General features: G+C 36.9%; 3 protein-coding genes across 8 annotated transcripts; 2 read left to right on the top strand and 1 right to left on the bottom strand.

Annotated features, from left to right (window-relative positions):
* The first annotated feature begins 38 nt into the window (after positions 1 to 38).
* On the top strand, positions 39 to 8,683 carry LOC6638921 (disco-interacting protein 2). Of its 2 annotated transcripts, none has more exons than XM_015179122.3 (16): positions 39 to 470; positions 853 to 924; positions 1,008 to 1,415; positions 1,719 to 2,116; positions 2,266 to 2,356; positions 2,564 to 3,116; positions 3,178 to 3,518; positions 3,575 to 4,909; positions 5,365 to 5,474; positions 5,541 to 5,622; positions 5,693 to 5,797; positions 5,901 to 6,270; positions 6,766 to 7,426; positions 7,500 to 7,954; positions 8,025 to 8,173; positions 8,236 to 8,683. In XM_015179122.3, exons 1-16 carry the CDS (start codon positions 392 to 394, stop codon positions 8,337 to 8,339), a joined length of 5,313 nt encoding a protein of 1,770 aa, XP_015034608.1. In that variant the 5' UTR covers positions 39 to 391; the 3' UTR covers positions 8,340 to 8,683. The 2 variants fall into 2 exon arrangements, with proteins under 2 accessions (XP_015034608.1, XP_002062663.1); XM_002062627.4 differs by having other exon boundaries at positions 5,320 to 5,474.
* LOC6638922 (probable G-protein coupled receptor Mth-like 14) lies at positions 8,617 to 11,679 on the bottom strand. 3 transcript variants are annotated; one of them, XM_023181644.2, is made up of 9 exons: positions 11,612 to 11,677; positions 10,994 to 11,110; positions 10,567 to 10,691; positions 10,406 to 10,504; positions 10,029 to 10,343; positions 9,754 to 9,937; positions 9,205 to 9,705; positions 9,014 to 9,141; positions 8,617 to 8,944 (listed from the first exon to the last, which is right to left on the bottom strand). In XM_023181644.2, exons 3-9 carry the CDS (start codon positions 10,668 to 10,670, stop codon positions 8,677 to 8,679), a joined length of 1,599 nt encoding a protein of 532 aa, XP_023037412.1. In that variant the 5' UTR covers positions 10,671 to 10,691; positions 10,994 to 11,110; positions 11,612 to 11,677; the 3' UTR covers positions 8,617 to 8,676. The 3 variants fall into 3 exon arrangements, with proteins under 3 accessions (XP_023037412.1, XP_015034504.2, XP_046868105.1); XM_015179018.3 differs by lacking the exon at positions 11,612 to 11,677 and adding an exon at positions 11,293 to 11,366; XM_047012149.1 differs by lacking the exon at positions 10,406 to 10,504 and having other exon boundaries at positions 11,612 to 11,679.
* Positions 11,680 to 12,732: 1,053 nt separating this feature from the next.
* On the top strand, positions 12,733 to 26,692 carry LOC6638829 (nucleosome-remodeling factor subunit NURF301). 3 transcript variants are annotated; one of them, XM_002062629.4, is made up of 13 exons: positions 12,733 to 12,835; positions 13,253 to 13,662; positions 14,147 to 18,193; positions 19,280 to 19,645; positions 19,716 to 20,063; positions 20,253 to 21,686; positions 21,759 to 21,895; positions 24,657 to 24,945; positions 25,014 to 25,545; positions 25,608 to 25,751; positions 25,817 to 26,180; positions 26,250 to 26,334; positions 26,395 to 26,692. In XM_002062629.4, exons 2-13 carry the CDS (start codon positions 13,350 to 13,352, stop codon positions 26,598 to 26,600), a joined length of 8,265 nt encoding a protein of 2,754 aa, XP_002062665.2. In that variant the 5' UTR covers positions 12,733 to 12,835; positions 13,253 to 13,349; the 3' UTR covers positions 26,601 to 26,692. The 3 variants fall into 3 exon arrangements, with proteins under 3 accessions (XP_002062665.2, XP_023037336.1, XP_023037335.1); XM_023181568.2 differs by lacking the exons at positions 25,014 to 25,545; positions 25,608 to 25,751; positions 25,817 to 26,180; positions 26,250 to 26,334; positions 26,395 to 26,692 and adding an exon at positions 24,223 to 24,266 and having other exon boundaries at positions 24,657 to 24,724; XM_023181567.2 differs by lacking the exons at positions 24,657 to 24,945; positions 25,014 to 25,545; positions 25,608 to 25,751; ... (1 more) ...; positions 26,250 to 26,334; positions 26,395 to 26,692 and adding an exon at positions 22,249 to 22,714.
* The last annotated feature ends 600 nt before the right edge of the window (positions 26,693 to 27,292 follow it).

Raw genomic sequence — 27,292 nt, 5'->3', positions numbered from 1 at the left:
CAACTTTTTCCTCCGGCACTCTGGCAGCACTAGTTGGCATCCATTACTCGATGTTTGCAGCGGCACACCCCCCACCCCGCAGACGGGGGCCAATAAATCTTGCACATATTTTGTTGGGAAGTATCTTGGTTAAAAAAAGAGATTTATTTGTTGAAAAAGCAGCAAATTGGTAAAAAATGCAAGCAAACAAAATGTGAAATCTAAAAAGCGGGTGGTTGATTGAATTTTAACAACGAAGTAAGAAAGCTGCGGCACAACGCTCTTTGTGGATTTATAGTGTGGTGGTGTGGGTGGCGATTGAGTGTGTGTGTGTGTGTACTGGTGCTGTGCCCAACAAGAAAAACTCTACCTCTGCCCACTAAGGAAAAACAGGAAAATCAGCGAAAGCAAAATGTCTGAGCATGCTTCATCGTCGCTGCCCGTGGATGTGCGTGAAAAACTAGCTGAATTAGATTTGGAGCTCTCAGAAGGTACTTTTATTTTTTTTAAAATGCATATAAAAGGATCCAAGCCCTAAGTCTATTCCTTACCCCCACCCAAAATGTCTTGCGAATTGTGAACCATTTCAGTTGCGCTAATTTATTTTAGTGTACTTAGTTTTAACTTTTCTATTGTTACTCTTATGATTTTTGTCTGGCGTCGGTGGCTGTGCAATATGTGCACATATATATTATATTACATACATATATTTATATTTGTACACATATATGTATATATATATATATGTGTGTACATAAGCAGTCATAAACTTTAAACTGTGATGTCTGGTTCAATTAACCCCAAGCAAAAAAAAGACGAAAAAAAAAACAAGTCAAATTGTAAACTATTATGCCTTCTGGTTTCTCGTTTAAGGTGACATTACCCAGAAAGGATACGAAAAGAAACGGGCCAAGCTATTGCAACCGTTTCTGAAGAAACACGAAGGTAAGTATTAGTGATTTACAATTTTTACAACTAATATGTAAGTATATTTTTTCATATATGATGTTAAAATTATGAATGCAAAGATGTGGACAAAGCAAAGAGCAATCCACTACCGCCATATTACAACATCAAAGATGTCAATAATAGCAACAGCATCATCAACACTAACGTCAACAATGATGGCGTTATAATCTCCAGTGAAGGATACAGTTATGTATCCGAAGTTCCTTCGCTGTCCTCATCACAACAAAGACATTCCAAAAAGTCGGACTTCCATAATCAGCAAGCTTCAGCACCTCAAAGTGGTGTTGGTGGTTACGAAAATATGCGGCCACAAGGTGGAGCCATGGGTGATCCCGGCTACCAGAACACACGAGAACCGAGTGGCTTTCAAAATCAGTCACAAGCACAGGCTACCGGCAATAATAGTCAACATAGACAGCGGCGCACACAGCGTAAAGTAACGCATAATGAGAAGCGATATCATTCCGGTAGGTATTTCTTCTGTTGTATTGAGTCCTGTAATAATTTTTTTTGGCGCTCGCTTCGTTTTTCTTGTTCCGAGAGAAAAAAGCAAGTTTGGTCGGGAATTTTAAATATGATGCAATCAAATGATTACATAATTTTGAATGAATAATTAAAGTTAAAATAACATATTGTAAAAGTTCAGGCTTGCAATACCTTCGCAGTCGCCAAAGAAAAAAAATAGTTCATATCAAATGGGAACAACAATTTTGGGTTAATGCTAATTAATTAACTAAAATTTTCACAAACTTTTTTGAAATGGTTCACAGAGGTACGCCAAGAGGCTGTGCAACAGGCGTTAGCGGCTCTTAAGAGTCGTCCAAAACCCAGTCTGCCGATGCCTTCTAAACGCACCTCAGTGCTTAATCGCAGTCCTCCAGGTTGCCACGATGAATTGGATTCATCGACTGATGACGAATCTATACCCGAAGAGTTAATTTCACCCGACAAAGAATACAATTATCCTCGCGATCATATAAGCAATAGTATGCTACCTCAGGAGCCTATTATAAAGCCACCAATTCGAGAATCATCTATGATATCTCAACAGCAACAGCATCTACAACGACATGACGTTAAACCCACACAAACTACGTCACACTCACAGAAATATCCATCTTCAAGCAGCGTTGCCGAACGACGCCCACCGCAGAATTTGCCACCCCTGGTAAGTAGGAAGTCCGTCCGAATCCCGAACTAAGAGGTATTATACACACTGTGGTATGCTTTTAATGTTAAATCATATATACTTATATAATATAAGACTTCCAATATTAAAAATATTAAATTTTTATGCCATTTAAATTCATAACACAGCCTACATCGGATACATCGAGTACCGACTCGCCTCCTATTGCTTACAAGCGTGATGTAGATGTCTCGGATAAATCATATAAGCAAAAACATTGTAAGTTTTTTTTCCTTAGTATTCTTTATTTGTAAGTAGATATGTACATACACACAAACATGAACAGTGAAGGAATTTGCATTTAATAGTTTGATGACCTCAATCAATTAAATACATATATGCATATTATGTAGATATGAATAATATGTAAGCAATTCTTACAAATGTAAAATAAAACCGTGCTGTTACATGTCTTTTATTAATCAGACAACGCCCCAGATATCACTCAATTTAATAACGCACATCGCATTGCCGATCGAGTTACCCGGTATGCTAATGTCTCTCAAACTGAATTAAACGATACTGATGTCAATGGCAAATGGAAAGTTTCTGCCAAGATACAACAATTGCTGAACACTTTAAAACGTCCGAAACGACGACCTTTACCCGAATTTTATGAGGACAATGACATTGAGCTGGAGATTGCTGCTAATACGAAAGATCCAAACGCTCCTAAGCCCGAGGGCAGCACTATGAATCCAGTGCAAGGAGAACAGCTTTCTATCCCAGCTGGACTTCCACGTACATTGGAGTGTGCTGTCCAACGCTATGGCACCAATTCGTTTAAAAGCTCCATGGCAACAGTTTTGGATCCCAATGGAAAGATTACCACTACTTTGACATACGGCAAGCTGCTTTCACGTGCACAAAAGATAGCTTACGCTTTGTCTACCAAGATATTTAGTAAAGGACCTGAACAGGTTACACTCAAAGCAGGCGATCGTGTGGCACTGGTATATCCCAATAATGACCCATTAAGGTTAGATATATGCACATACTGTTCTATGAGCAAAATACATTCCCTTTTTTTCTACTCACAGCTTCATAACAGCCTGGTATGGCTGCATGTTTCGTGGACTGGTACCGTTACCCATTGAGCTGCCTCTTTCCAGTTCCGATACACCTCCACAGCAAGTAGGATTTTTGCTAAGTTCGTGTGGCATAACCGTGGCTCTAACTTCAGAAGCATGCCTCAAAGGGTTGCCAAAATCGACAACGACGGGCGAGATAGCTAAATTAAAAGGTTGGCCGCGCCTACAATGGTTTGTTACCGAGCATTTACCTAAGCCTCCAAAAGACTTCAATGTGGGTAATTTACGTATTGATGACACGGCTGCTGCATATATTGAATACACCACAGATAAGGAAGGCAGCGTAATGGGTGAGTAGGATTTGTAATATTATTATACATATTCGTAATACTGGTTTTTGTTATAGGTGTCACAGTGACCCGTGCTGCCATGATCAGCCATTGCCGCGCGCTAACCATGGCGTGCCATTATACCGAAGGGGAAACAATTGTCTGTGTGCTCGATTTCAAGCGTGAAGTCGGTTTGTGGCATGCAGTCCTGACATCTATACTAAATGGAATGCATGTAATTTTCATACCTTACGCTCTCATGAAGCTGCGTCCCTCGAGTTGGATGCAATTAATTACAAAGCATCGGGCCTCGTGTTGTTTGGTTAAAAGTCGTGATCTTCATTGGGGTCTATTGGCCACAAAGGATCATAAGGATATATCATTATCTTCACTTCGTATGTTGTTGGTAGCAGATGGTGCAAATCCATGGTCACTTTCATCGTGCGATCAGTTTTTAAACGTATTTCAAAGCAAAGGACTGCGATCTGATGCAATTTGCCCTTGTGCTAGTAGTTCGGAAGTGTTTACTGTTTCACTGCGTCGTCCGGGACGGTCATCAGCTGGTGGTTTTAGTCAGTCTGCTACAGGACGTGGCGTACTCTCGATGGCAGCCCTATCTCATGGCGTCGTACGTGTTGATAGCGAAGATTCTCTAACTTCACTTACTCTGCAGGACTGCGGTCAAGTCATGCCTGCTGCCCAAATGGTAGTTGTGCGGTCCGAAGGACCTCCTGTGCTATGTAAGACAGATCAAGTTGGAGAGATTTGTGTAACCAGTGGTTCGACTGGGGCTAGTTATTTCGGGCTGGATGGTATGACGAATTCAACATTTAAGGTCCAACCCTTACTTGAAGATCCAGAGCAAGCAAAGGATGGCACGGGTTCAGGTACAGTTACTAGTACTTCCTGCAAACCCATAGGCGAAGAATATTATGTACGATCTGGGCTACTGGGGTTTCTTGGTCCTGGTGGTTTAGTATTTGTCTGTGGCTCTCGCGATGGACTTATGACTGTTACGGGCCGAAAACACAATGCGGATGACATTATAGCCACAGTTCTCGCTGTCGAACCAATGCGCTTCATTTACCGAGGGCGAATAGCAGTGTTTAGTATTAAAGTACTAAGAGATGAACGCGTCTGTGTGATTGCCGAACAGCGACCAGACTGCTCTGAAGAAGAAAGTTTCCATTGGATGTCGCGTGTACTACAAGCTGTTGATTCAATACATCAGGTTGGCATTTATTGTTTGGCTCTAGTGCCACCAAATCATTTGCCGAAAACTCCCCTGGGTGGAATACATTTGTGCGAAGCGCGACGTCGCTTTTTAGAAGGGTCATTACATCCAGCAAATGTTCTAATGTGTCCTCATACTTGCGTTACAAATCTGCCAAAACCTCGGGAATTGCATCAAGGTGAGTACCTTCCCTGAATTGAGATTTATTGCAGTAATCAAATATGTTTCAAATGTCGGCTTTGTTGGTCTTTCTATGCTTTATTTATCTGAATAAAATACAAATATTATTTTCCTCTTTTTTTAACCAACCACCAACAACACAACAACAATGCTGCGATTGCTTCTTGACCACTACTACTACTTCTTTTTCCACGACAATACCCACCATCATCACTAATATTGATACAAAATTCACTGCAAAAATCAATGAATTTTAAATAATAACATAAACACTGTAATATAACAAATACTACCGAAACATTGCTTTTATTAATCATTTCCATACAAAATTTAAATCCACGATAAAAAAAAAACCCTTGTAAAAAAAAAAAATCATTCATAATACTACTAACCATTCAAAACAAAAAGGTGTGCAAACAACTGCAAAACTAAGCTCTGGCTGTGGTATTACAGACACGGGTGTAGGACCAGCCTCTGTGATGGTTGGCAATTTAGTGCAGGGAAATCGTTTGGCTGTAGCACATGGACGAGAGGTTGGATTAGCCGAGGATACTGAGCGCAAGGTAGTTTTTTTAAACTTGTATTAAATATGTATTTCAAACATATGTTTACAACTTTTCCTTACACAGCCTCAGCTCATTACGGGTGTATTACGTTGGCGCGCTAATACTTCACCAGATCACATTATTTTTACCCTATTAAACTCGAAAGGTGAGTTGCGATACAATATGAGTGTACCTATGTATACATTATTAAAATTTAATTTTCAAAAACATTTTAGGCGCCATTGCTAAAACTATAACGTGTTCGGAACTACATAAACGAGCTGAAAAAATAGCGGCGCTACTGCAGGAACGCGGAAAAATTGACCCAGGCGATCATGTTGGTATGTACATATGTTAACTCATTTTGAAATTTTTTGTTTGTTTTAATATTGTGAATTTATTATTGTTTAGACTAAAATCAAAAATATGTTTTTCCTATTTCAGCACTTATCTTTCCTCCCGGTCTAGATCTTCTGTGTGCTTTCTATGGTTGTCTGTATTTGGGAGCCATCCCTATTACTATTAGACCACCACATCCTCAAAATTTAATTACTACCTTACCTACTGTGCGCATGATTGTTGATGTATCGAAAAGCGGTATTGTCCTCTCCATACAGCCAATTATTAAGCTACTAAAATCGCGTGAGGCAGCCACTTCGATCGATCCAAAGACTTGGCCACAAATATTAGATATTGATGATAATCCAAAACGAAAATTAGCTGGAATAGCCACAGTCTCCTTAGACTCAAGTGCCTATCTAGATTTCAGCGTATCAACCTGTGGACGTCTAAGTGGTGTTAATATAACACATAGGTAAGTCTGAAAATATCGCTAATTTTTAAGATTATGTCGATTTATGGTGTTTATTTAATAATAATCTGATATATAGGTAATTAGGAATTGTGTGCAATTTTTTAATAACTGACAGAAAGGGAACACAATGCAACAATAATTTAATTTAATTTTTAATCTTGTAAAATAGTTTTGGTGCTGGAATTCACAATCTCTGTAATTTAGCAGATGTTTCGCAAATAAGGTTTGAATATACATACATACATACATATGTTTTGTTAACATGCCAAAAAAACCTAAACGTAGAAGTGAGAGAGATAGAAATATTAATGACATCATACAAATGTATGTACATACATAAGTTAAAAATCACACGAAATAAATTTGTTAGGATTTCGTAATGAGTTGACGAGGGTTTTAGGATATGAGTTTTAACTTACATAAACCGCAAATAAATTTTAAAGGAATATTAACAAAATATATTTTATAATTGAATGTGTTCTTTTTTTGTTCTAGATCTCTGTCTAGTCTATGCGCTAGTTTGAAATTGGCTTGTGAACTTTACCCTTCACGACATGTAGCTCTGTGCTTGGATCCATATTGTGGGCTTGGATTTGTAATGTGGACTCTGATTGGTGTATATAGTGGCCATCATTCGATACTTATAGCACCATACGAGGTTGAAGCAAACCCAAGTTTGTGGTTGTCAACGCTGTCGCAGCATCGTGTGCGCGACACGTTCTGCTCCTATGGCGTCATAGAGCTTTGCACCAAAGCATTAAGTAATTCGATACCTTTATTAAAGCAACGAAATGTGGATTTACGATGTGTGCGAACCTGCGTGGTCGTAGCAGAGGAACGACCACGAGTCCAGCTTACGCAGCAGTTTTGTAAGCTTTTCCAGGCGTTGGGATTAAACACACGATGTGTTTCTACGTCATTTGGATGTCGAGTAAACCCAGCTATTTGCGTACAAGGTGCTAGTTCAGCTGAAAGCGCTCAGGTTTATGTCGATTTGAGGGCATTACGTAACAACCGCGTTGCCTTGGTAGAACGCGGTGCACCGAATTCGTTATGTCTAATTGAATCCGGGAAGCTGTTGCCGGGTGTAAAAGTTATCATTGCTAATCCGGACACGAAAGGACACTGTGGTGATTCGCATTTGGGTGAAATATGGGTATATTTATATGGCAAAATGTCATCTACTCCATAATAACTAATTTTTCTTTTGTATTGTATTGTATTAAAAGGTACAAGCCCCGCATAATGCCAATGGATATTTTACGATTTATGGAGATGAGACAGATTATAATGATCACTTTAATGCGAAACTTGTCACTGGTGCCACTTCAGAGATGTATGCACGTACCGGTTACTTGGGTTTTCTACGGCGTACGGAATGTTCACAAGCAGCGTCTATATTGGATGAGACAACACCAAGCGTGGCAAGTCGTGACAGTGATACAGAATCTTTAAATTCCATGAGTCAACTGCAGCTGAACTTTTCTAATGCTTCATTGGGTGGAAATTCGGAGCACAGCCTAGTAAGCGGAGGTGGCGCTGTTACCAGCAATGAACAGGAATTACACGATGCCGTGTATGTAGTCGGAGCTGTTGATGAAGTGATCTCACTACGTGGCATGAACTATCATCCAATAGATATAGAAAATTCGGTGCTTCGTTGTCACAAAAAAATTGCTGAATGGTATGCTTTATCTGCTGTTACTTAGTAGATTCTTTTATTATTCAGATTTAAATTATTTAAATATTTGCAGTGCCGTATTTACATGGACTAATTTATTAGTTGTAGTAGTAGAATTAGATGGTAACGAATCTGAAGCGTTGGATTTAGTACCCTTAGTCACAAATAATGTATTGGAAGAACATCAATTAATCGTGGGAGTTGTCGTCGTTGTAGATCCAGGTAGGTTACTTTGGAAGCTTATAAGAAGTTGTAATTTTGTTATTTGATTTTTAATTTTTCAGGTGTAGTGCCCATAAACAGTCGTGGCGAGAAGCAGCGCATGCATTTACGTGATGGTTTTCTAGCGGATCAATTAGATCCTATATACGTTGCATACAATATGTAAATATATATATACACACATATATAAAATTGACACAAAAGATCTTTAAAAAAAATATATATACAGAAACATTGCCTAGTATTATAATGCATGTCACAATGCTGCACAACCAGTACACGTATGCAAAATTATTTATTCTTAATATTACCTAATCAATTACCATTAGAATTGCCGTCAAGTAGCCGAACCAAACACTATTTATATATTCTTACAACATAGTTGGTATGTCATTCTTATAACGAAATCTGACTCTTAAACTCAATGACAATTTACGTATGCATACAAGTAAAAGAACAAAAATCATTTAATATAATAAACAATTTATATGCAAATATATTGTTCACGTAGGATTTGTGTTTTTATTGACCACCTGGAGCTCAGTATCCACAGCATGGATTGTGTGGGAACCGCGATCATACCACCAACGAAGTATAATTGTGCGGCGTCTGCGTACTACCAAAAATATCAATAGGACCCAGACACCCTGTAAGCCATTCACCATATCACAAAGGAACAAATAAATCGAATCAGAGCTTGAATAAAATGTCACCATTTCAAGTAACCACGATATGATCATAATGATTCCCAATAAACTTATGCATTTAGCGCTAAAAAAAAAAAGTAAACGTGGAAGACAATTTCAGAATATATCAAATCAAATATTTTAAACTACTTACTCTTTTTTGACCTCTTCGTATTTCTGCTGATCAAACATCGCTGTGCGAGAGGAATTCACATTGTCTTCTTTTTCAGCACGTAGATAGCCGTCAATGCGTTGAAATCCAAAAAAAGATATTATATTAACCTAAACATGAAGTGGGATTATAAATTTCGCTGTTCACCATAAAAGAAAAATTGGGAAGCTTACCAGGAAACTTATAAAAAGAATTGTGGACACAGGAGGAATAAAGTACCGTTGTGATTCCCTTATAGATTCGGATAACCCTTGTAAAAAATATGAAGGCATTCCAGGCAAGCCCTTTTGAACGGTTAAAAAAACTAAAACTGATGGTCCAGTGAATGACACAAAACAATAACATCCAAAATTAACCATTGTCCAAGTCTTTGACAATTGAATGCAACATGGTAATTTGTACCAAATATTTAGCAAAACATTACAGCATATACATAAATACCAAAAAAAGTAGCTTAGTATACAAAATTGTATTACGTAACCAATAAAACCCATCGATGGAATACCATAAATATGTACTACTGAGTGTACAAAGTATCCAGAAGCTAAACATAACGACATCAAGCTTAAGGAAAGTCCATGTAAATTGCGCAATAGACGTAGTGAAATGTGCAAATAACTAACTAAGAGTAGGGCCGGCATTGATATCAACATTAAAACAGCCACAGTGACTACCTGAAAAAATTGTTTTAATTATGAACTCAATTAAAAACTGATTTTTACCTTAGCAAATGCTATGTGTTCCTCGACCTGGGTAATGCAAGTGAATGCAAATAAATGCCCTGATTTATCGACATCGAGGCAGTAGTTTTGTTCGACCGTATATGATTCGTTGTCTAAGATCAGTAACGAGCCATCTTGCAATATAAAAAAAACATCGCCTTCTTCTGAAGCGTATTGAAGTGAGCTAAAATTTAAGTGCGTGTTACTACAATTGAAAATACGCATTCCTATTTTTTGTGTGTATCATTATAAGGACTGCTAATATATATACTTACAAATTGCAAGGGTTACCTATGTCGTATGGCAAAACCATGTTTATTTCTAAATCTTCTATGCAGTTATCAAACAGTACAGCGCTTATTATTGGAGGTTCAAAATTTAGGATGCCATTGTCACACATCGAGTCGCTTTGGTTTTCACGATAAATGTCCAAATTTTCACCAAGTGGGCAACATTTCCGCAAGCGTGAAGTTGATGAGAATATTGGCTGTATGCGGGATTTTTCCCGTTGACTGCAGTCAACTGGTTGTTGTTTTTTGGACGTGGATGTGGAAGTAGGGACTTGTTTAGGTGTGGATGTTGCATCGATACTTTAAATGGAGAGGTAAATTTTATAGCGCTCTACTCAATGATTTATTGACCATTTATTTACCTAATATTCTTGGGGTCGTCGATATCCATAATTTGTCCCCATGTCGGGGACGTGGATATGGAAGCAGAGACTTGCTTAGTTGTGGACGTTGCATCGGTACTTTAAATGGAGAGGTAAATTTTATAGCGCTCTACTCAATGATTTATTGACCATTTATTTACCTAATATTCTTGGGGCCGTCGATATCCATAATTTGTCCCCATGTCGGGGGCGATCTGGATATTATTATGAATAGAATGGTAATTGCGAGATTTGTCCACCTCATATTTTAAAGTTGTGTTTAAATCTACAAAAGACTTTAAACCTTTATTTGTATACTAGGAATGTACGAAGTAAAAGCCAAGAACCTTTGACGTTCGTTAAGAATTAGAGGTATGGTAATTGTGTTTCTGCGAATTTCTGATTTAATCAATTATTCTTTGAGATAGTACATTACATATGTACATAAATATGCATATATATCAGGCACCATTATGTAGATATCATCTTGTTCAACGACAATAAGTTAGGCAATGTTCAAATTTAGAATGGCTATGCTGGAAATAACCGCAATGATACATGACAAAAATTATGTAAAAATATACTTACCCTTTTGTGTAAGAGTATAAACGTAATCACAAATGCTTCACAAGTTTTTAATTGTAAAACACATGACGTCAGATCGATGAGTGTGTGCAATGTGCTCGTAAAAGAATCTCCTCCCAACTATGGAAAATCAAGCAAATAATATATTAATTGTAGTTTAGATACTTATTTATGTAAATATACAGGTACATAGATACACATGTATAGATATGTATATAAAAGTACTAAGTATATAAACATATATTATCTGAGATAAAATTTATAAAAAATATACAATGATAAGGTTTAAATCAAAGAGGTACGGTAGATAACGGCATGATCTCGGTAGACTGGTCACAACGTAATGCACGTACATATAGGTTTTTTTTATTCGTAAAAATGAAAATGACGACAGTTGCTTCTATTCTCAAAATACAAACACATATTTATACAATTATTTTATATATTGTTTAATATAGGTAACAAATATTTGTGCAGATCAACAAGATAATTATGATTTCAAAAACTAGTTCTGCTTGTATTTGACAAACAAATTCTTAATTACACGAACGTCAAACTCAAACTTTTTTCCGAATGTCTTTTTATAAAATTTGTTTTATTTAGTCACAAATATTTACGAACGCAATTTAAATCATTATGTTATGGGAATGCTGTCGCGCTTGGACTGCCAATGAAGTAATACTAGTACTAGCGGAATTAACGCCCATGGCCCGTTAGGCAGCGCCTGTTTCATGAGAGACTGAACTGATAAGATAGGCAAGCCAAGTACTGTTTGGAAAGAACCACATATTGGGTATTCTTGCAAAAATTTTATTGCTTTGAAAAAAAAAACATTTTTGCCTACAGTAATTGAAAGAAAAAAATATAAATGAAAGAATTCACAACCCATATACAAATATGTATGTATAGTTGTAAATATATGTATAATCAGATGTTTGTATGCAGGTACAAACAGTAAAATATACTATTGTATTTGTAATATATTTTTATTACAGGTTGAATGTAGACGATACATGCAAAAAACCAAATTTAAAATATTGATCTCGTCAAGGCGCCATTAAAAATTTTAAAGTCAACGGTAGCGGTAAATTTTGCCAAGGTAAAACCAGTATTTTTACGATACTGTTTTTTTTCAATGCAACCCTGCATATATCGCGCGTGCAACTATGTGCGCATCAGTACACAAACCGATTACCAGATGGCTCTTAAGGCAATAGAAAATAAAAGGTCTGCTATGATTGGCTCATTTCGTATCAAGGTTTAACCAGTAGAAGATTAAAATGGTGTTTAGTGAGTGAATGAGAGAGTGTGAGCTTAAAACGCGTGACGTCACAAAAAATAAAATACTTTTCTTATATGTTTTATAAACAATGTGAAACGGGAAATATCCAAAAAGTATATAGTAGACCTATACGGTAACAAAATCTAAAATACATCAAATTCAACACTTAATAACTACTGGCTTATAAATATGTTTTTTTTTAATTTTTATTACAATTTTTTTAACAATTCCAAATTAGGTTTACCAGCAGTCCAGAAAAATTCAAATATTCTTTTCACTAATACCGATTTAAAAAAAGCTTTAAGATTACATTGATTTAACTTAAATAAAACGGAAAACATAATGTACCATACCAACAAAACAGTTTGTGACGTCATTGGATAAGCGAGAGTGCAAAATCTCTTTGAATAACCTGTGCCTCCATTGCAACCACGACTGTACGCCACCACTAGTTTATTCAGAACTAAAATGTAAGGTAAAAGTTGCTCTCGCAGTTTTCTAAAAAGTAGTTAAATATATACAATAAATTGTGCAAAACATTTACAATGCCTTCCCTATACTAGGTAAGGTGTGAAAACGAAAATCTACATATTGGTGCGATCGTTGAGTTTTTATTATCCGTTTAACCAAATTTTCACCGTTTTATAAATGGCGGACAATGAAAATGTGCGTTGGCTTTAGTTGCGTGTGCGTGTGTGGAACTCAGCCCCCACATAAGAAAAAAAAAATTATCACATAGTTTATCGAGCCAAGATCGTCTAGGGACTCAGTATTTTGGTTCAGGCTAAACGTTAATTTTGAACAATTTTTAAATGAAATGCATAGATTTATGCCAACATTGTGGTTTTCAAGTTTTATCGATTTTTTCAAGTCTATTCAAAATGTATGCTTGTATGAGTGCGAGTAAGAAAAACTGCCTAAATTCAGTTGGTGTCAAATTTGTTTTTACAATCTGATCAATGTTTTTTTTTTCAACACAGATTTAATGGGTAACTTTAACTCTAAATAAACACAAAAACACGGAGCAGCAACGACAATTACTATTTCTACACAGTAAACGGTTTTCCTACATACAAAATGAGCGGACGCGGCAGCCGTAAACGTGGTCGCCCGCCAAAGACGCCAAATGACCGTTCATCATCGGGCCGTTTTAATTATCAGCTGCTCAAGAAGCCAAAATATTTAAGCGAGGGCAACAACAAGTCCCAGGCAAGCACGCCATCAGCATCGCGCGGCATTTCTCCACAAAGTGACGAATGCAGCCGTAGCAGTAATAACAATCACAATCGAAGTCGTGGAAGTGGGAGCACAGCTAACAAAAGGGGACGCGGACGGAAGTCCAATGTGAACGTTAATGCCAACAGTAGCTACTCTGGTTCGGCTAGAAAAGGTAAATGTCGCCCTGTTTATATTCAAATTTTATTTCTGACTTTAGTTGTATATCAAATCTGTATATCAGGCATCTGGTAGCAAAATGATTAGGAATAAGTACTTATTTGCAAGCGATATAAGATTTTAGTTAAATGAGAACTCGTAGTAGCCTTTGAGAGTATAGTCAATGTTGAACGTTGAAGCACATAATACGAAAAAACATTTATACTAATTTTCAGATTTTATCTGAGAAATTTAACTAGCCGGTCTTACATTCTACATATATTTCCAAACTCAATCAATTTAATTCATTTTGACAATTAAATAGAGTTTACACAAAAATCGGCGAATACGACAGTTTAGTAAAGTGGTAGTTTGCCAACAGAAAAGAAAAATGTCTAGAATAAACGCTGGACGAATGAGAGGTGACCTGTTATTAAATCTTAACGTGAAATGCATAATTTGATAATTGTATATTTGTATATATTTTTTTCTCTTGCCAGGTTACGAATCGGAATACCATTACGGATCGGATTTCGGAGATTCGGATGATGATAAATCTTATAACGAAGATGACATGCTCCTCACACCAAGTGATGATGAAAGTTTGGAAGCCGGCAATGAAAGTGAATCGGAGTTCTCAGTGTGCAGCTTCACTCAAAATGGTGGAGTTGGTCGACCACCTCGTCCGCCAAGTCCAGATCCTTTATGGTTGCAAGAGAGTCGAGAATTCGAGCCGCTCGAGTTGCCTGAGTCATCGGAAGATTTATTTATTGGAAACGAGCATGTTCTGAGAGCCCTTAGTATTTACGAAGTATTAAGACGATTCCGACATCTGGTGCGCCTTTCGCCTTTTCGCTTTGAAGACTTCTGTGCAGCCCTCGTATCCGAAGAACAGAGCGCTTTGCTTACCGATGTTCACATAATGCTACTTAAGGCGATTTTACGCGAAGAAGATGCCCAAGGCACTCATTTCGGACCGTTGGATCAAAAGGATACTGTGAATATAAGCCTGTATCTAATTGATGCCATTACTTGGCCAGAGGTTTTGCGAAGCTATGTGGAAAGTGATAAAGAATTTGATCGTAGTGTCTACACAATTCTCGGTCGTGACGAATATCCCTATACAGAAGTCGAGCATCGTTTGGTTGTGCTGCAGTTTTTAGCCGATCAATTCTTAACAGCAAATTCTGTTCGCGATGTCATGTTGCAGGAAGGCCCTATACACTACGATGACCATTGTCGGGTGTGCCATCGCCTAGGAGATTTATTATGCTGTGAGACCTGTCCCGCTGTGTATCATTTGGAATGTGTTGACCCACCTATGAACGATGTACCAACAGAGGATTGGCAGTGCGGGCTTTGTCGTTCCCACAAAGTGAGTGGGGTAATTGATTGTGTTCTACAACAGGAGAAGCAGGGTGTTCTGATACGACATGATAGTTTGGGTGTTGATAGACATGGACGTAAATACTGGTTTATTGCTCGCCGCATTTTTGTCGAGGAACAACATATGGACATAGGCAGCAGTGGATGCTGTTGGTATTACAGCACAACAAGTAAACTGGAACTTTTATTAAAGCGTCTTGACCCAGTGGAGTTAGAGACAAGGCTTTATGTTCAGCTGATGGAACGGAAAGATGAAATTCAGCGTCAGATGAAGTTGACCCAGTCGCTAACGAATGAGAATAAACATAGCGCCAACAAGAGGACACTTTTGGATATTGAGCAAACCACTACTCAAGAATTACTACGAAAGGAACCCTGCAATTCAAACAATTCCTTACATGAAGACTTGGAGAAGTCAGATGACAAAATTGACGATATTCAAAAGGCAGAGGATATTGGAAATAAAATGGTTACGCGGCAGAAAACACATCAGCTGAATAACGGTACATTGTATTTTAAACTTGGTATGGATCAAGGATTTAAAAGCTATGTTAATCAGTATTCAAGTAATCCAATAGCTCTAAATAAACCACAGCGCAATGAAGAACGTGATAAACGACGCCATTTATCACACAAGTTTTCACTAACGACAGCTTCTGACTTTAAATGGATTGGCATCACGATGGGAACACCTGAAAATATGATTACAACTCTACGGCAGACCTTAATCAATTTTGAGTCAAATATTGCAGCTTCCTTTTTAAATCCCAATTGGATGCTGAACAAAAAGATATGGAATAATGCTGTAATGAACGCTCGACGCGCCACAGATTTTGCTGCAGTCTTGCTTTTGTTTCAATCGTCATTAAAAAGTGTCGTCTTCGCTAATGTTTGGCACGAACAACTTGGCCATACCAGTCTCCAGCGGATTACAAGTGCTGAGCGTGAGGAGCGCAAGAAATTGGAGAAACGTGAAAAACGCGAGCGTGACGATGAAGAAGAACGCAACCGATTGGCATTCAATTATATAAAATATTCCTTGGGACTGAAGCATCAAGTGTGGAAACAAAAAGGCGAGGAATATCGTGTACACGGTCAATGGGGCTGGCTCTGGCTATCAAGTAGTCGACGATGTGGAGTACGTGCGAGATCCCGACGCTCAAATTCTCTTGGCTTTAGTCGAATATATGTGCACTACACAATGGGAGAAGAAGAGCAAAAAGTTAACGAAATAATATTAGTTGATCCACGAACTCGACGTTTCATGCTGCAGTGCGAGAATCGTGGAGTATGTCCTCACCCGCAATTGCCGGAACAGTACTCAAATGTCAAAGTCATAAATGATGTAAGCAATGAAATGATAAATGAAGTAAGCAATAACGTCAAAGGACAAATCGATGTAAGCAAAGCCTTAAATGCTCCAGGTCGTATATATTATCCAAAAGTTGCGCGTAAATGTCGGCGACTCGATGATTTACTGGAGAGACGTTTAAAGCTAGCCGAAGCTGAGGAGCAAATTGCAACAAAGGTGGAGTCAACTGAATTAAAATTAGCCACACCCATACATGTTTCTGGAGTAAATAGTAAACAAACGTACCTAGAAAAGAGAATGCTTCGACTCACTGAATCCTCAGTGGGAAAACTCGTCGGTACGTCATCAAATGTTAATCTTGATCTTGTTAATTCGTTGGCAAAGCAAATTCAGACAGTTCGGTTACAATTTAGTCAACTGAATCGCTTTGCAAAGACTTTCCGATGCTATACCAGAGACTGCAATACAAATTCAAACGCTGTTTCCCAAATTACTCAAAATACTTGTTACTCGCCGCTTTGTTTGCAAAAGGCGCGAGCCAAAAAGGAGCTTCTATTATTGCTGCGAAAAGCACATACTGCGGGAAATGGATCTAAAGAAACAGTAGCAGCTATTTTGGGGGCGGTCAAAAAACCTTCTTCCATTCTAGAACAAAAATTAACAGAGGGAAGAGGAAAAGGAGAAACAAATCAATCAATACCAATTGATGATTCTGACGATGCTAAACTTGCTATTGAGGTTGAAGCCCCTTTGGATTTGCTACAAGATTGGGAGCAGGCGCGATCACACGCTATATTGTTTACTGATAATTTGCTCAGCGATTGTTTGTTAGGCGAGCCGGAGATGGATGCTATTGCTGCTACAGTAACCGTCGTGAAGGAAGAGGTATCAGGTGCAGTAGACTCAAACACACAGGATTCATCTGACAAAATGGATTATATCGAAAACATGGATGTCTGCAGCAATGTTGAAATCGAAAGTACCGAAGATTCTTTAGTGGCTGCGGCTAATATAACTGGCACTAACATAGCTAATGCTAATGTGGAAGATAATGATGCGATTTCCGGTGCCGGGTCGCGGCGAAAGCGCAACCAAAAATCAAAGAAGGCATATATTGGTACCAAAGATGTGCTTGACCAGACATTGGATAAAGATATACCATTAAATAAACAAAATCGTCGGTTTCCCATTACTCCCCGTCCAGTTAAGCGTGAGGATAGCACAAAGTATGATCGTGAGTATTTCAAAAATGGTAAAGAGCGCATTTACAGTGCCTCTTCAACCCGTGGACGCCTTTATCTTCATCGCGATGTCGCCAAGTTGTATGCGCATGAACAGGCAATTAAGTCGGAAAACGAAAATAAGATCAGTGTCGACAAAAAAACAGCAACATCGCCTACATATGACCGATATCCACTTATCTCGAATTTCCTCACTCATAAACAAAAGCGTAGTTTATTGGTACTCCCACGATACGAATTGCTTAAGCTGGCTCGCTTGGGCGGCAAGTCGGCAGCCAACGGTTTTCACCATGCCGCCAAAAATAACTCCATTTGGCAGTATCAATGTTCGCGTCCACTATTCCGTACATGCTGGTCATATCGCACATCAAGTGCTACATCGCTGTCCAGCATTGCGTTACAATTACGTATTTTATGGTCCTGCTTGCGTTGGGACGATATGATTGCCAAGCCGCCGTCTACAGATGGAAAACATCAAGTAACTACAGAAACGGAAATTGTTACCCTGGAATTATTGAAACTTCGCCATGCCGGCCGTTATGGTGAAAAAACTAGTTATTTGCGACGCAAAGTTGTTATCCCACTTGAGATGCCCAAAACTATAAGGGGTGAGTAAACACTTTTTATATTTATTAATTTATTTATACCACGATTGAATCGCAATTACAAATTGCGTTCAACCCTCGGATTAGCTATAGCTACTAGGCCTTAAGCTAAATTATTCTATTTTATGGTTTAGTAGAGTTATTAATATATTTACAGATGGTGTGTGGTGTGGGTTGTCTAACATTTTAGTTTTTTAATTGGTATTTGGGTGAGTTTAGTATAGTATATACTATATAGATATGTTTTTACTTTTTGGGGTTATATAAGATGATAAATTCTTGTAGCCGTTTGATGGTCTACTCGTTCTATTATTTTAATTGCAAGCAATTCTTTTTGTTTAACAAATGCTGGGCAACTTTGTCTAAAGGGCTGTGGTTGAACTGATCATTGATGTCATACTTGCAGTTGATGCAAAACTTTGGTTTATTGCATAATTTGTTTTCCGAATGCAGATCGGAGGAACAGTTGTGGCAATGTTGTTTTTCTTTATTGCATGCTTTGGTTGTGTGTCCAAGCCTGAAACATTTTTTGCATTTGAGTGGCAATGGGATGTATGGTCGAATTTTAACTTTCGTATCCAATCATCATCGTTGCAGGCAGAGTAGTCGCAAATGTTAGTATGACAAGACCAGTTTTATTTAATTCCCCGTTTGTCATTTTCATAATTTTGTCAACTTGGATAACTTTTTGCGAATTTAATTCTTCTAATATTTCCTTGTCTTCATCATTGCGCAAATCGTTGGAAACGCACTCATATTTTTTTATTTGATTATGAAAACGAGATGAGTATGGTCGAATTTTAACTTAACTAACAGGCAGAGTAGTCGCAAATGTTAGTATGACAAGACCAGTTTTATTTAATTCCCCGTTTGTCATTTTCATAATTTTGTCAACTTGGATAACTTTTTGCGAATTTAATTCTTCTAATATTTCCTTGTCCTCATCATTGCGCAAATCGTTGGAAACGCACTCATATTTTTTTATTTGATTATGAAAACGAGATGAGTTTAGTTGTTTTTAATTAAATTGTATTAATTGAGATTGTTAGATATTGTTTAAACTTATGTTTATTTCTTTGTATACTACAGAGGTCACATCCATCCGTTCTGGACTTCGAAAACGGAAACGCGCTGAATCGCCACAGCCTACTGAACCACAAATCAGTGAGGAATGGGTAGACGAGGATAAACTTGAACTGTGGGAAATAAAATTCATTGGCGAGAAACAAGAAAAAGCACGTTTGTCTGCTGTAACGCGTTCAGTTGCATCTCGACAACTTGATTCGATCACTACCTCTTCAATACCAGGCAGTGGTGTACCGGGACGTATTCTCCTTGCGCCAAAACCTAATGAAGATATTAAAGAGAAAATGGAACAACAATTAAAACTGCAAAGAGCAGCTCATCAACAACGCAAAGTTGTTGAGGTGACTCGATCATCAACTACAGGTGGAGGTAAGCTGATTGAAATAATTTAATTTAATTAATTATTTACTATATGCACACATTACTTTAAATTATACAGTTAAAGGACAAGTAATTGGCAGTAGACGTGTTATAGTTAAGAATCCGGATGGAACAACCCGAATTATTCAGCAGGCAGTTACACAAGGTGCTCGTCCCGCAACAACGACTACCATTGGAACATCCACAGCTGCTTCGGCTTCGACAGGGTCAAACACATCTAATATTGCACAGCCTAGCACGCCAGCACCTACGGCGCCTACACCACATAAGGTTCAAATCATACGTGGGCCCGATGGCAAAGTAAGCGTGCGAGGCCTTAATCCAGGGCAACAACTAGTACAAATGCCGGATGGGAAATTACATGTATTGACTACTACAACATCATCAGCGAATGCTGGAACAGCAGGTAAAATGTCTGGTCATTTCGCTTAAACTGCAAAATAACTAATCAATTAGTTAAAAATGTTGAAAATTACAAATTTGATTTCAAAAATGTAATAGTGTTTTTTTCACAAATTTTGTTGCAAATTTAAATAATTTTATGTTTTGACAAATTTATATATATATATATTTTTTTTTTTTACCAATATTGCAGGAGCAAAGAACAAGGTACCAATCAAATCACTTTCTACTTCGGCATCAACAGCTGTTGCGACTTCGTCGACGTCTGTGATTAAACAAATTTCTGTAAAACATGCCACAAAAACAACTTCTGGAACTGCATCACTGGCGTCCTCACAACGAATTTCCTTACCACTGGCGCAAGTTAAAAATAAATTATTAATGGCTCAACAACAACAACAGCAACAACAACAACAACAACAGCAGCAACAACAAAGTATACCTCCACCGACTGCAACATCTACTCCTATTCAAAAACTGGTGCCAAAAGTACTAAATTCAGCATCCGCCGGTCAAAACCTGCAGCAGGTATTTGTTCAACCTGGTTCCAAATTAGTTGTTGGTCAAAATGCGCAAGGACAAAAGGTGATCATATCCGCTTCACCTAATCAGTCGCAGCAGCAATCCTCAACATCGGTTCAACAACAACAAATTCTACCACAACAGTCAACACAGCAGCAATCACAAGTTGTCGTCAATCAGACAGGCAATAATCAACCGACGCAAAAAGTCATTCAACAGATTGTCAACACAAGTAATGTACAGCAGCACATTGTTGTTGGAGGGCAACGTATTATTCTTAGCCCTGGACAAACAATAGTTACGCAACGGAATGTTCCACAAAGTCAAGCCCTGCAGATGGTGCAGCAGCAAATACAAACCCAGCAGCAACAACCTCAACAGCAACAATATGTGGTGCAAGCCAATCAAACACTTCAATCGTCAACATCTGCAACGTCCGCACCAGTACAAACTAAAATAGTTAAACAGCTGGTTGTACATCAACAGCAGCAGCAGCAACAAATTATAGAAGAAAAACCTCATACGCAGTCCTGTGCTAGCTCAAACGCAGAGGCCAACGATGCAGCTGGTACAGGATCTACACAGCAAGTGATTGTTCCAAACTCTACCTTAGCCCAACAGTTGGCACAGGGGAAATTGCAAGTAGCGACAGTAAACGGTCAGCAGGTCATAGTTAAGCCATTGGGCAACAATCAAGCACAAATTGTAGCTCATATTAAACACCAAGGTGACGGCAATGCGCACATTGTAACTAATAATGCTACCTTACCAGCCGTAACTCACGAGAGCCAACCGTCTCCTGTGAAGCCGCAAGCGCAGCAGCAGACTAGTATTATACAAAATAGTCCACAACAAGTGGTGCAACAGCAGGATACTAATTACGAAAGTGCCCCAGCACATCAGCAACAACAGCAGCAGCCTTTAAGCGTAGAAGAAAGTCTCCTTCAAAATCAGCCACCTGGTACAATCATTAAATGTGTGACTGCACAAGTGTTGCAAACAGAACATGGGCCTCGGATTGTATTGCAAGGTTTGGTTGGCAATGATTTTACGGCTCAACAGTTGCAGCTTGTGCAGACGCAGGTTAAGCAACAGCTTATGAAAGGTAAGTATTAGGTTGTTTTATGATTAAACCGACCATGAAGCTAAATGTCGCTTTTATTTTAACCTAACCTAGCTCAAGAATCCAATGGAAAGTTAGGTGTTTTGGGTCCAACTAAAATCTATTTGGCCGTTCAGCCGGAAACAACAACGGCAACACAATCGCAACCACCTCCGCTAACACCAGTTCATCAGGCGGCTGCCCACCAACAAGTGAGTAGTTTTTAATTGCCAAATCACAAAAAAAAATAATAAATAAAGACTAAAACGGGCAAAAAAAGTAGGGAAAGAATTGAGCAGGCTTTAGAAATGTACGTTTGTGCTGCCTGCTGCCTAAAAACCGAAACGCCAAGTTAAATGTTCTTTACCATAATTATTCATATTTAAGCTATTTTTAATCGTTTTGTACGTTATAAGGAACGAAAGCATGTTGCTTTTAAATTTTACCCTTTATTTATTACAAGTTTTTGTTTGGTACTTATAATTCATATGTTTTGTACTTCGACACTCATTAAATTCTTTCAAATGTATATATGCATACATACATTCCTAACATAATCTTTTAGGGTTCGAGTGAAATATCTGCTTTGTATTTAACAAACAAAGACTTATTTTTGAACATTACTACATACCACAAAGGCTTAATTTTGCAACATAATTCTTCAACAAATTCTCCAACATAGGTAGCTCTTTCGACCTACAATTTTGTATAGAATGTAATCATAAATACATATTTATTTGTTTTATATAAATTTAATTTCCAATGTATTTAGTTTAAAGATTGTGAATAACAAATTAGTCTTAAGAGATTATTTATTTGCAAGTAGCATTTAAATGATCAATTATTTAGACTGTGACTTAATTAATGTTCGAAACCCGCACAATAGTATTAGACAATACGCAGCAGCGTTTAGATTTTCTTGCCTGGATACATTTGATTTTTTTTTTTTTATACTTACATACTATCTATGTTACTTGTACCTATAATTATGTAAAGCGCTTTTTGCAATAAAATGTATTATTCAATACAAACCCTGTTTCTTTTCATATATAAATATTCAGTTAACAAGTGACCACTAGAAGTAAAATTGAGATAATCTTAATTATTGATAGATAAAGTGTTGCATCGAATAAGAGAATACATACATCAAAATATAAAACATGTAAATAAAAATGTTTAAAATGTGGCTGGTACTTTTTTTAGACGATCGTTATAAACAATACGTGGTGTATGTATTCTATTAGATGTTCGAATTAAAGTATATCAGTTTATTTTATATTTTTAAGGGAAATCGCTGTTACAAATCTAATTTGAATAAATTTAGTTTGCATATTCTCTTCTACATAGACTGAAATAGAAAAATAGACAAGCGATAAATATTTATTGTAAATATTTAAAATATCAATATTTACTATAAAAAAAATTGCTGCAAAATCGTTTAATTTACACTTTACACATTGTATTATTTACCCATTTTGTAAGAAAGTAAAATCGCGAAACAATATGATAAACCTTTGTCTCTTAGTAACTATTCATCTTAATCATTATGAAAGCTTCGACTTTTATTACTTCTCAATCCCCCCATATGTTTTACCAAACACTAAAATTAACCTTGTGTGAATTTTTGTTTCTGAGTTAGTTGGATGATTATTTGCAAATTGGCCTTTGTGTTGACAAAAAGCGCTACCTACATATATGTATTTTTACATACATTATGTAGTCAAGAATCGGAATGCGAAAGAAAAGTTGTAAATCAGTGTAAGAAATGTTCTTAATGTTAAAGAAAAACATATGCTTTTTTAATCAGATATCAGTTCAGTAACCAAACAAATAGACTTATCAAATTGGTTTTTTTTCTATGGCCAAAGAAAATTGTTTTGAAATAAAACAAACAAAAAAATATGAAAACAAAAAGAATCTGAAACTAAATATTGCTGAAGAGATTAACCTACACACAGAGTTTTAGTTGGCTGACATATCATAAACCGAACATATATATGTTAATCAGAGGCATGGCTAGTCTTCTGAAAAAATGGCAAATTAAAAAAACTATAATTTCCTGTGAACGCTCAAATAAAAGTGGCGTTTGATATAGTTTTCATATGAAAAAATACAAAATAAACACAAAGGCTTAACCATATTTATAATCATCTCATCTAAATCGAAAAGAAATTCTACACTTGTCAAAAAATAAATAAAAATAAAAAAATCAATGCACAAACAATTCACATGAACACTTTTAAATGTACACTACACAATACTAATCTAGAGATACCCAAAACACATTACAAACCATTTTGCCGCAATTTTCATTAAAAATATTAAAACAAGTTTAAAAAAAAACTTTTTTGAACAACTAACTTTTGTACTAAACAAAATTTCAAATACCCTTAAAAATAATATCCATGCTGCTGTGCCACTGCTTAAACTGTTAAATACAATGTTTAAATCTCGCGTGTCAACAACTACAACTCCAAACTTCGTGTTAATCTCTTCGGCAACCACAACTACTACAACCACAAAAAACAAACTATAACAGTTTGCCTGGAATAAATACTACAACTGATCTCTGATTAAAGCAAGGTAGGTCAAATTTTTTGTATCATGCATTCCATACAAACATTTGTTATACGATAAAAACGAACTAAAAGTACATATATTGTATGAGTTTTTTTTTTTGCGAACAATTAGGTTGGTGGCGGCGTTTTCATCCTATTGTACTTTTAAAAATATTAGTTTCTAAAGTCGCATAACGTGTTAAGTTATCGTCAATCATAACAAAAAATAAAAGGTATTTAATTAGAAAGGCTCTCTTTGAAAAATTCTTTGACTCAAAAAACGTAACACCACACCAACATTAGTTGTCAGCTGACGCGGAGCGTTAATGCTAATACAAACAAAAGATGTATTTCTTGTTGAGGTTCATTTAAAAGAAAATCAAACGCTAAAGAACATTATTAATGTTTATTGCAGACCAACAACGACGCTACCTCGCCTACAGCCACTAACAACATCAGTACCAAAAATGACATATTATCAGCAACTACCACAAAGGTCAATAAACACGAGCAGCTCATTAGAAGTGCCGAAACTGATCAAAATATTACCAAAAGCAACGACGAAACCTTTAAAACAACATCATCATTGCACGGCATAGAGCATGACAAAATATTTGATCGGGCTAATAGTAACACAATAGGTAAATGTACGAAGAATGAAAAAACAGAGGGCTTTGTAGTGACCAGTGGCTATATACGAGAGTGTAAGTGTCCTTGCATTACGTTATACAACATTTTTAGTTCCTAATTAATATGTGTCGTTTTTGACCAGCCATTTCAAATGCACTTAAGCAAGGTGATTTGAGTCCAGAACTTGAAGAAAAATTAGAAAGTATGCGCAAAAAACAAGATCATAAACAAGAGTGGCCATCACCCACTTGGAGCAGTAGTGTTGATGTAGCTGTTAACCGACGACGCACTATAACACGTCAGCAAAATAATGATGACGCAGAATGGAAAATCAGGCCTTCATCTAAACGTCATCATGATGCAATGATAAGCGGTGGTCAATGCAACCGCATTCTGAAAAGTAGTCGCAAGCAACAAGTTGAAGATGTATCCACACTTGGAGAACAAAAACAATTGCAGCTGGATCGCCATAAGGAACTCCTTAAAAAGAGTATATTACGTAAACGCTCGCTTTTGGAAAGAAATCTCCAAAACGAAATTCGTGAAGAAGTACAAGCAAAAGTGCAGAGACATGTGCGCGCCATGACCGTACATTCTCCAGACGAACATAGCGAAAACGAACGCTCATCAACCTTTGAAGACCGTCTTACAGAGCATAATGTAGAAACTAAGCGGTAAGTTTTATCCGTATGGAGAAAAAAATATTATTTAATTATTATTTTATTTATAAATGCAGACAAGGTAAATTAACAACCAGCCGGAATCTCAGTGCAGAAACAAGTGCACCCAATAATAGACACAGTGTTGGTAGGCCAAAGAAACTGAAAAGAAAAAAAGAAAAGCTGTATTGCATTTGTCGCACACGCTATGATGAGACTAAGTAAGACTAAATTGGATAAAATAATCAAGATCAAATCAATATTAACAGTTTAAAATTTTTACTAGGTTTTATGTCGGCTGTGACTTGTGTAGCAATTGGTTTCATGGCGATTGCGTTAACATTACAGAGGAAGCTTCAAAAAAATTATCAGAATTTATTTGCAGTGATTGTAGAAAAGCGAGGGAGACCCAACAACTGTATTGTAGTTGCCGCCAGCCATATGATGAATCGCAATTTTATATTTGTTGCGATAAGTGCCAGGACTGGTTCCATGGTCGTTGTGTTGGTATATTGCAAAGCGAAGCTGAGTTTATTGATGAATATGTTTGCCCGGAGTGTCAGAGAAATACCGATGCCAATGCAGCTAATATGAAGAGTCTAACCTTAAATGAAGTTGGCGAGCTAAAAAGCTTAATTAAGCAAATTCAGGTAGTTATAAAGAATATGTTTTAATGTGTTTTTTCACGCCAACATTAAAATTGTGGAATTTTTTTGTAGTCACATAAAAGTGCCTGGCCTTTTATGGAGCCGGTTGATCCGGAAGAAGCTCCAGACTATTACAAAGTAATCAAAGAGCCGATGGGTAAGCATTTAATTTATAATTTCTAAAAAAATTTATTGGAACATATATTGTTTCTTGCAGATCTCAAACAGATGGAAACAAAACTCGAATCCAATAGCTATACCAAGCTATCAGAATTTATTGGCGATATGACGAAAATTTTTGATAACTGCCGCTATTACAACCCAAAAGAGTCGTCATTTTACAAGTGTGCCGAAGCGCTTGAATCGTATTTTGTGCAAAAAATCAAAAGTTTTCGCGAAAATGTTGTTGGTCAATGTAATTGAAATCCTTCTCTTACAGTTAAGCCGCTAAAAAGTTCTTCAAAGGTTAAAAAGAAATTTCAAGATTTTTGTATAAATACCTTTATATACATATAAGTCCAATTTATTTTTAAATCTGTACAGGTATATATATACATATAGCTTTTCAATATATATATATATATGTATATATATATATATTGAAAAGCTAAATTGATTTAATTGATTTATATCAATTTTTTGTATAAGTATTTTTTGGTAATATGACAAATGTCGCTCTGAATAGTAATGACCTGTAAATAAAACATTCATGCATTTTTTATACATTAACCGATAGATTTAAACAAACAGAATAAATAATAAATAAAACATTGAACCATGTATGACAATAATCCATTGTAAGGTCAAATTTGCTATATCTGCTGAAAGTTTGCATTAACAAGTATTACACCCTTGCAAAAAGGGTATATTAATTTTGGTCAGAAGTGTGCAACGCATAGAAGGAAGCATCTCCGACCATATAAAGTATGTATATTCTTGATCAGCATGACGAGACGAGTTCATATAGCCATGTCCGTTCGTCCGTCTGGATCAACGCAAACTCCTAGACCGTTAGAGCTACAGAGTTGTAATCTTGCATGTAGGCTTGTATATACCGCACGGGTTGTACATCTCGGATTCAGCCGGATCGGACCACTATATCATATAGCTCCCAT

Source organism: Drosophila willistoni, assembly GCF_018902025.1.
Source record: "Drosophila willistoni isolate 14030-0811.24 chromosome XR unlocalized genomic scaffold, UCI_dwil_1.1 Seg144, whole genome shotgun sequence".
Taxonomy (NCBI): domain Eukaryota; kingdom Metazoa; phylum Arthropoda; class Insecta; order Diptera; family Drosophilidae; genus Drosophila; species Drosophila willistoni.
This window is presented reverse-complemented; position numbering and strand designations above follow the sequence as displayed.